The sequence below is a fragment of the Aegilops tauschii genome, chromosome 5, assembly GCF_002575655.3.
Source record: "Aegilops tauschii subsp. strangulata cultivar AL8/78 chromosome 5, Aet v6.0, whole genome shotgun sequence".
NCBI lineage: Eukaryota > Viridiplantae > Streptophyta > Magnoliopsida > Poales > Poaceae > Aegilops > Aegilops tauschii.
The window spans coordinates 48,669,956-48,679,460 of record NC_053039.3 but is presented as its reverse complement, the minus strand read 5'-3'; the positions used below and the strand labels follow the sequence as shown (position 1 = coordinate 48,679,460).

Here is a 9,505-nt window from a genome sequence, read left to right as displayed (position 1 = left end):
GGGTTCAGCACACGTTCAGCTCGATGACGTCCCTCGAACTCCGAACCAGCCGAGCTTTGAGGGAGAGTTCCATCAGCACGACGGCGTGGTGACGATGATGATGTTCTACCGACGCAGGGCTTCGCCTAAGCACCGCTACGATATTATCGAGGTGGATTATGGTGGAGGGGGCACCGCACACGGCTAAGAGATCAAGAGATCAATCGTTGTGTCTAGAGGTGCCCCCTGCCCCCGTATATAAAGGAGCAAGGGGGGAGAGGCGGTCGGCCAGGAGGAGGTGCGCCAGGGAGGAGTCCTACTCCCACTGGGAGTAGGACTCTCTCCTTTCCTAGTTGGAGTAGGAGAAGGGGGAAGGAGGAGGGAGAGAGGAAGGAAAGGGGGGCGCCGCCCCCCCTCCTTGTCCAATTCGGACTAGAGGGGTAGGGGCGCGCGGCCTGCCTTGGCCGCCCCTCCTCTTCTCCACTAAGGCCCATCTTGGCCCATTAAACCCCCCGGGGGGTTCCGGTAACCCCCGGTACTCCGGTAAAATCCCGATTTCACCCGGAACACTTCCGATATCCAAATATAGGCTTCCAATATATCAATCTTTATGTCTCGACCATTTCGAGACTCCTCGTCATGTCCGTGATCACATCCAGGACTTCGAACTATCTTCGGTACATCAAAACACATAAACTCATAATATAACCGTCATCGAACTTTAAGCGTGCGGACCCTACGGGTTCGAGAACTATGTAGACATGACCGAGACACGTTTCCGGTCAATAACCAATAGCGGAACCTGGATGCTCATATTGGCTCCTATATATTCTACGAAGATCTTTATCGGTCAAACCGCATAACAACATACGTTGTTCCCTTTGTCATCGGTATGTTACTTGCCCGAGATTCGATCGTCAGTATCTTAATACCTAGTTCAATCTCGTTACCGGCAAGTCTCTTTACTCGTTCCGTAATACATCATCCCGCAACTAACTCATTAGTTGCAATGCTTGCAAGGCTTATAGTGATGTGCATTACCGAGTGGGCCCAGAGATATCTCTCCGACAATCGGAGTGACAAATCCTAATCTCGAAATACGCCAACCCAACAAGTACCTTCGGAGACACCTGTAGAGCACCTTTATAATCACCCAGTTACGTTGTGATGTTTGGTAGCACACAAAGTGTTCCTCCGGTAAACGGGAGTTGCATAATCTCATAGTCATAGGAACATGTATAAGTCATGAAGAAAGCAATAGCAGAATAGTAAACGATCGAGTGCTAAGCTAACGGAATGGGTCAAGTCAATCACATCATTCTCCTAATGATGTGATCCCGTTAATCAAATGACAAGTCATGTCAATGGCTAGGAAACATAACCATCTTTGATCAACGAGCTAGTCAAGTAGAGGCATACTAGTGACACTCTGTTTGTCTATGTATTCACATAAGTATTATGTTTCCGGTTAATACAATTATAGCATGAATAATAAACATTTATCATGATATAAGGAAATAAATAATAACTTTATTATTGCCTCTAGGGCATATTTCCTTCAGAGTTACCACAAGGAGGAACATTGGATATAAGATAGAAACTTGATAATCCGAATGACTTGGCTTGAGACAATATGAATGATGAAAATACCCTTAATTCTTCATAATGTAGCCAAGTCTCCAATGCCCTCCGTAGACACCAATTGATCAAGTTTGAGCTAGTTGGTCCCCAACCAAGTTGGGTCCTAAGAGGTTAGTCACAATAGGCTTGGCTACCCAAATGGTTCTTTGCTTGACACCACTTTGAGTACCAACAAACTTGACAAACACATTGCCAACCTTATCCTTCCCAAGAGAATAGATATCATCAATAATAATTGGGTTGGATGAGTTACCACTAGTGCATGAAGAAGCGAGGTGACCTTTCTCACGACATAAGTAGCAACGTCTACTCTTCACTTTCTTCTCACTTGAGTTCTCAACTTGAGAAGCATTAGCTTGAGTATTCTTGGGAAGAGGCCTTTCTTCAACTTATGGTTGAGCATGAGATTGTACTTGTGGCCGCTTCCCTTGTTGCTTGTCACTAATGGCCTTCTTCTTCAATGGGCAAGATCTAACATGATGCCCTTCAATTTTGCACTTGAAGCAAACAATCTTGGCCGAATTCTTGACTTGTTCTTGGCCCTTCTTCTTGTTCATCTTGGACTTCTTCTTCTTATTGGAGTTGAATCCAAGTCCACCTTTGTCATTGGGGAATTCTTTTGATTCTGTCGAAGAAATTTTAAATGAGGTTGTAGTGATTGCTAGCTTTCCTACCGAAAGTAGTACAAAGATAGGAAAACTGTCTATAGGATCCAATCCTATAAAAGTCGTATGCAATTCCTTTGAATCAAAGGAGCCCTCAAATTGGTCTATTTGTATGTATGTTGGCATCTTTATTTGTAATGTGTCTGTGCCGATTCTCTCATGGAGGATGTTGAAGTTTCCTTCCACGAATTGTGGATTGTTTTGGAGTAGGAGGACATCCTCAAACGAGTCGTTATATTTCTCCACAGTGCCATCCTTCGCAACCCATATCTGGCTCTTCTGCTCATATTCACAAACTCGAGATATCAACTAGAACACTAGTGACTAACCAAAGACCACACATACAGTAAATTCATCCAGAGCATCAACCAGGTGTCCATAGACCATAGGTGTCCTGTGTCCAAGTTGGTAGATGCAGCTATATACTACCACCTCCGAGGCTCTGAATTTGTACTTATTCTTGTAAATTTTCATTGCATCTTATTCATCAATGCCAAACTTAAAAAAATGTTAAGTAGAAATTGTGCATTGCGCCCTGTGTGATCTATAATAACTATTATTACATACGTCTATGGAATCAAGAACGTTTCTCACAGGCGATGCTAATCAGCTTAGAAAAACATGATGGGCCTGAAAAATTCTTTAGGCCTTGTTCGGTTGCTTAGGGAAATTTTCCCACTACAAAACAGAAAACTTACTCCCTCCATATTAGTTCTCGCTGATTTAGTACGTCTTTGTACTTAATCAAGTTGTACTAAATTATTGACAGCTAATATAGAACGATAAGAGTATTTATTATCCCTAAGAAAAAATGGTTTTGTACTAATTTTGTGATTGCATGATATGGTTTTGTTGATTTATTAGACAGTAAAAATTTGATTGTGACAAAAAAAGATCTGAATTAGGAAAATAAACTTATGTGTTTCAGCAAAGCAACATTTTCACAAATAACATGGGAATTTCAGGACACAATTATGAAATAGAAACCATTCAATAATTAATGCTAGTAGTAGCATAATGAGAGTTGGGACAGACAATAAATCGATCTTAGCAATAACTTGAAATAACCCTAAACGAAATACTCCCTCCGTCATAGTTTACAGGGCGCGCTTCAACAATCTCTGCGACCAAGGCGACTAGCGATTGACCTGAAAAATAGCGTCGATAGTGATAGCACGGTGTCTATTACTAGAGAAATTAGTGCATACACGCATGCATGGAGTGCTTCCACCCCACGTACACACATGCATGCACTTACTCCACTCCACGTACACACCTACATTGAAAGAAATTTGTGGACTTGATTGCGGTTACCACACCCTAATTAATTGAGCATTAAACCAAACACGCCTAAAATCCTTCTGGTGGTGGAAATGCATGAGAACTGAAGCACGCCTTGTAAACTGTGATCGAAGGGAGTACTAGAAACCATTTAAAAAATTAATAATGCTAATGAAAGTTGCAAGAGACAATAAATCGATCTTTTCTTACTCCCTCCGTCACGGTTTAGAAGGCGCGCTTGAAAATTCTCTGGGACCTAGATGGTTATCTATTGGTTGTGGGATGGACTAAAAAATAGCATTCACACTACGCATGCATATAGAAATAGTATATCGGATTACTAATTAGCTACTAGAAATAAATGCAATGCGCCCTAAACCTTGTCTAATGTGGAAACGCACGCAAATTTAACTGTGCCTTCTAAACTGTGACGGAGGAAGTAGTAACTTGAAATGACCCAAAACATCCATAATGACTCAAATTGAACACATCTTTTCTTCTAACTCCAGGTAATAAACACTTGAAAGAAAGAGTAAACTCTCACTATCTCTCAAAGAAACCGCCAGCTCAGCACCAACAACCCTCCTCCCTATCACTTTCCCCTTCCCGTTTTTATTCCCCGGCTCTCCGCGGACCCGGCGAGCTCCGCTACCATCCCAGACCCGGTAACCCACCCACTCCTCGCCGGCGCGCCGCCGCCGCCGACGCCGCCATGAAGCGCGCGCGCAGCTCCGAGATCTTCCTCGGCGGCCGGGCGCGCGCGCGCAGGCGCCTGGCGCCCCTCCTCGCCGCGGCGGCCTTCGCGTACCTCGTCTTCGTCTCCGTCAAGCTCTCCGGCCTCGGCAGCTGGGAGGACGCCGCGGCCATCCCCCGGCCGGAAACCGCCGCCTCGCGAGGCGAGCTGCTGCAGCGGGATGCCCTCGAGCGGGCGCCCCGCGGGCGCCGCGCCGCTGGGGGCGGTGCTGCTGTCACGGGGTACGGCCGCATCACCGGGGAGATCCTCCGGCGCCACGAAGCTCTTGGTGGGGGAAGTCGGAGGAGGTGGGGCCTGCGGGGGAACTTCTCCGAGCTCGAGCGCATGGCCGCGGAGGCGTGGGCGCTCGGGGCCAAGGCGTGGGAGGAGGCCTCCGCGTTCTCGGGCGACGTGGACGCCATCGTCTCGGGCGACGGCGCGGCGGTCGAGTGCCCCACCTCGCTCGAGCTCGGAGGCGGCGGCGAGGGCGAGACGGCCGCGTTCCTGCCGTGCGGGCTGGCGGTGGGGTCCGCGGTGACGGTCGTGGCGACGGCGCGCGAGGCGGTGGCGGAGTACGTGGAGGCGCTGGAGCGGAGCGGGAGCGGGAACGGGACGGTCATGGTGGCGCAGTTCGCGGTGGAGCTGCGCGGCCTGCGCGCCTCCGACGGCGAGGACCCGCCCAGGATCCTCCACCTCAACCCGCGGCTCCGCGGCGACTGGAGCCGTCGGCCGGTGCTGGAGATGAACACCTGCTTCCGCATGCAGTGGGGCAAGGCGCAGCGCTGCGACGGCACCCCCTCCAAGGACGACGACCATGGTGCGTGCGCTCAGCTCATTGTACTGCAATTAGCTGTAATTGAGTTTGCTTGTTTTGCTATCTTTCTGTCCTGGCACAAGGACAATGCAACATTGCCGGTTCAGTAACCAGTAATCTGTATGGGTCAATATACCATTCTGCATTGATCTTCCATTCTCCATTCATAGGCACGCAAGTTTGTGTTTATTTGAATCACTTGCTCATTAGTTATTTTGACTGTTCGTAGATTTGTAGCAATGATTTTAGTACCTGTACAATTGGACTTACTGGTGCCAGTTGACAGAAAAAGGGATACTACGTGTAATTGCTTCGCGCTCCATAGTTTTTCAGATTTTCCGTATACAACTGTAATGTATTTCTGCTGGATCATGTTTTACCAATCTGTCTCCCAAAATGTTTTCTGATGCTACATATCTTCTACTATGTTTTTGTTTTTGAAATGGTATCATCCCTTGCCTCCACGCCTCCGTATCAGTTGACATTACCTCTATGCGTGCTGACAGTGTTGTTAACTTTTTGCAGTCGATGGGTTTCCAAAATGTGAGAAATGGGAACGGAGGGACATGGCTGATTCAAAAGAAACAAAAACAAACTCATGGTTCAACAGGTTCATCGGCCGAGCAAAGAAACCAGAAATGACCTGGCCATACCCATTTTTAGAGGGGAAGATGTTTGTTCTCACTATCCAAGCTGGTGTTGAAGGGTACCATATTAATGTAGGGGGTCGTCATGTTGCCTCATTTCCTCATAGGATGGTAAATTCTGTTCCTATGACAAAGATTTTATTCGGTGTATACAAATACGGATGTTGTACAGTTCTGCGAATGAAAATACTGACTAGTTTTTGTTCTCAATGTTTATCAGGGATTCACTCTCGAAGATGCAACTGGTTTAGCTGTAACAGGTGGCATAGATGTTCACTCGGTGTATGCAACCTCTCTTCCGAAGGCTCATCCTAGTTTTTCTCTGCAAAATGTCTTGGAAATGTCTGATAAGTGGAAGGCTCGCCCTGTGCCAGAGGAACTGATTCAGCTTTTTATCGGCATTCTCTCTGCTACAAACCATTTTGCTGAGCGGATGGCTATTAGAAAAACTTGGATGCAGTTTCCTGCAATCCAATTGGGAAATGTGGTTGCTCGATTCTTTGTCGCACTGGTAAGTCTTATGTTTGGTCTTCATATGCATTTTGCCATAATGTCTTTTTCATATAATTACAAAATAACGGTAACACCACTTTGGGATATGTTTGCTTTTGTAGAGCCATAGAAAAGAGATAAATGCAGCACTAAAGAAGGAAGCAGAATATTTTGGAGACGTTGTCATTCTGCCATTTATCGACCGGTATGAGTTGGTGGTTCTCAAAACAGTTGCGATATGTCAGTACGGGGTAAGCCATGATGGTTCTTCACATATTAGTTGACTCTTGGCAATGCTTCATTATCACCCACTCTTATTTCTGTGCAGGTGCAAAATGTTACCGCGGAGTATATCATGAAGTGCGACGATGATACCTTTGTGAGGCTGGATGTCGTGTTGCAACAGGTCTCTACCTTCAACAGAACCTTGCCTCTTTATCTTGGCAACCTAAATCTCTTACACAGGCCTCTCCGGAGTGGTAAATGGGCCGTGACGTTTGAGGTACGTTCCGCTTCCCACAATGTGAATCCATAGGCATAAACTTGTCCACTCACAACGAAAACACCTGCAGGAATGGCCAGAATTGGTGTATCCCCCCTATGCCAATGGACCCGGCTACGTAATTTCGATTAACATTGCCAGAGACATTGTGTCCCGTCATGCAAATCAGTCACTAAGGGTAAGATGTTTACTCTGACCGAACTGCAGCGCATCGGTGTCCCCTTGATCCTACCATATCAATATATCACCATCTTACCCTGAATCCGCAAGAAAAAAAAAGTATCATCATCGTCTTACGGCCACCATCTTTTTTTTGCTGGTGTCTAACGGCCATCATCTGCTGCTGCAGCTGTTCAAGATGGAGGATGTGAGCATGGGCATGTGGGTTGAGGACTACAACACTACCACCATCGCCGCCCCGGTGCAGTACATTCACAGCTGGAAGTTCTGCCAGTACGGCTGCGTGGACAACTACTTCACGGCGCACTACCAGTCCCCCAGGCAGATGCTATGCCTCTGGGACAAACTGTCGTTAGGCCGCGCGCAATGCTGCAACTACAGATGACACGGCGCTCATCCATGGCTGCTTCACCAGAGCAACCGATGGCTTAACTAGGCGGCATCCGTCAGTCCCACTGCCGTAGTGTCATTTTAGAAGAACACCAGGGACCAGGCCACAGCATGACTGACACCCACCAGACCGGGTGTCCATCACCCTTAACTCGAGTTCCCTACATCTGCTCTATCGACTGACGGCAGTGGAGATCATGGACCTCACCATTGTCTGCTCTTCAGTACACAAACAAGGTACACCATCAATGGGTTTGATGTTATCAGCTGCTTCACCTCCTGGAGCTCTTGGATATTTGGATGGATGGATCTGCTGGTAGTGGAAGACGCTATTTGTTCAGGTCATTGAAGATGACTATACAAACGCGAGGGGCCAAAATTTGCCGCGTGTAATGTACAGGGGCGAGTAATTTTGTACTCCAGTTTGTAGGGTTGTTGTGCCCCTTGGCTTGCAGAGGGAGCTGATGTCTCGTTCACTCGTTGATACTGAATTGGTGTCATGTTCTGTAGGACTAATATAAAAGGTTTGCTAATTCTTAGTCTTCTCATGAGACATGTTTCATAACCTTTAATATTCACAAGACATGTACCCAACTACTGATGTAGGAGTGTGGTTTATTGTTCTTGTTCTTGTTCTTGTTTTTGAAGAAACAAATCCATGTGCAAGTGGGTTCAAACTTTGACCTCGGGTTTGAGATTTGATACCATGTGTGCCTCGCCGAGGTAGGATATACAGTATTTTTCATTAGCAGAAGACGTGTCTGTTGGCACAAAGACTGAGATGTTAAGGCCGTTGATGAAAGCCACTATATGTTCTCATCAATCAGTTCTGCGCTCCAGTTATTTCTGACTTTTATTGAATTCAAGTTCTTCTGGAATATTTATGATTTATTCTATTTGATGTAATTTACGTATTTTAACAAACATATGTCATGGTTCTCAGTATTTGTTCTAAAACATTTCAATTCTTTTGTATGTTCTCTGATTTGTTGTAATACAAGTTCAGACTTTTGTAAGAAATGAAAATTTCCATATTTTTTTTCTTTGTACCTGTTTTTTCGGTTTGGGGACTCGACCACATGTCATTGATCACGCCATGCCGACCAAGGTGCGGAGCTCTTTTTTTTAATCAAGATATTTAGAGTCCAGAACATGTATTAGGACATCTCCAACGTGGGTCATCAAAATGCCCACGAATGTTTAGACCAGATTATTCGGACACTTTTAGTGATCGAACATGGATCACCAAATCGGGTCAAATTTGTTTGAATCATCCGAAATCCCACAACACGGTCCCAAACCGAGGGGAGCTCTAGGGAGTCTGGATGTCTGCCACATCAGACTCCGACCTCAGACCCACCCAAAAACCAGCCTGCACCCATATATTTTGACAACCCCCAGGACCCCCACTCTTCCGGTGTTGACCCCTGCCCCCACCCCTCCTCTCCGTCCCAATCGCCGCCGTTCCAACCCATTTCGACCCATTATGCCACCGTCAAGATGGACCTGCCTGAGCCTATCACAATGTGCGTCGTCCTGCCGGATCTGAAGAAGTACAACCGCGCAGGCGCATCCGCGCTACGGCAAGAGCGGCGCGTGAAGGAGACAAAGAAGAAGGTGTAGTCGGCCACTCAGGACGGAGCTCCTCCTACACATCGGACTATCTGGCGGTGCCCTCGGCAATTGTAGCCCTGGCCTGCACAATACAAGGCGAGGTACTACTTCGTTGCCCAATAGTTCAGTCAGCTCGACACGCAATTGCCATAACACCCTCCCGCCTATTTCACCTCTGCCTCTGGCTACCCTCCATCGTACACCATCGACCTCAACAGCGACAATGTGTTCACCGAGTTGGCGATGCTCGCCTAGTCACAATTTTCGTCCGAGGAGCCCTCGTCTAGGGGTGTCCGGTCATTGTTTGGTGGAATGCCTATCCCTAGCTCGACAATGGCCATCAATGAGGCGATGATGAACATGACCCACAACTACGGTGGCCACAAAGGCAAACAAGTCGATGACCACTACTTGTCGCAGCCGGATCAAGTGACACTGACGGACACCCAAAGCCGGTCGTGTCCAATGCAGACGCGAAGAAGAAGATGGGTTTGTTGTACTCGAACAAGGATGGTGAAATGTTGTGTTTGGCATGCATCGTTGGGCGCAAGTGTTGACCCGTTTGAA

General features: G+C 47.0%; 1 protein-coding gene across 1 annotated transcript; it reads left to right on the top strand.

Annotated features, from left to right (window-relative positions):
* Positions 1-4,153: 4,153 nt before the first annotated feature.
* LOC109753795 (hydroxyproline O-galactosyltransferase GALT2) lies at positions 4,154-7,949 on the top strand. The gene is made up of 7 exons (XM_020312725.4): positions 4,154-5,116; positions 5,639-5,871; positions 5,981-6,271; positions 6,375-6,503; positions 6,581-6,754; positions 6,825-6,932; positions 7,104-7,949. Exons 1-7 carry the CDS (start codon positions 4,279-4,281, stop codon positions 7,317-7,319), a joined length of 1,989 nt encoding a protein of 662 aa, XP_020168314.1. The 5' UTR covers positions 4,154-4,278; the 3' UTR covers positions 7,320-7,949.
* The last annotated feature ends 1,556 nt before the right edge of the window (positions 7,950-9,505 follow it).

Excerpts from the sequence above, each read along its gene's own strand:
- LOC109753795 (XM_020312725.4), top strand. The coding sequence starts at position 4,279 with ATGAAGCGCGCGCGCAGCTCCGAGATCTTCCTCGGCGGCCGGGCGCGC. Across the intron at positions 6,272-6,374 it reads CTCGATTCTTTGTCGCACTG|AGCCATAGAAAAGAGATAAA; the intron begins GTAAGTCTTATG and ends TTGCTTTTGTAG. Across the intron at positions 6,933-7,103 it reads ATGCAAATCAGTCACTAAGG|CTGTTCAAGATGGAGGATGT; the intron begins GTAAGATGTTTA and ends CTGCTGCTGCAG.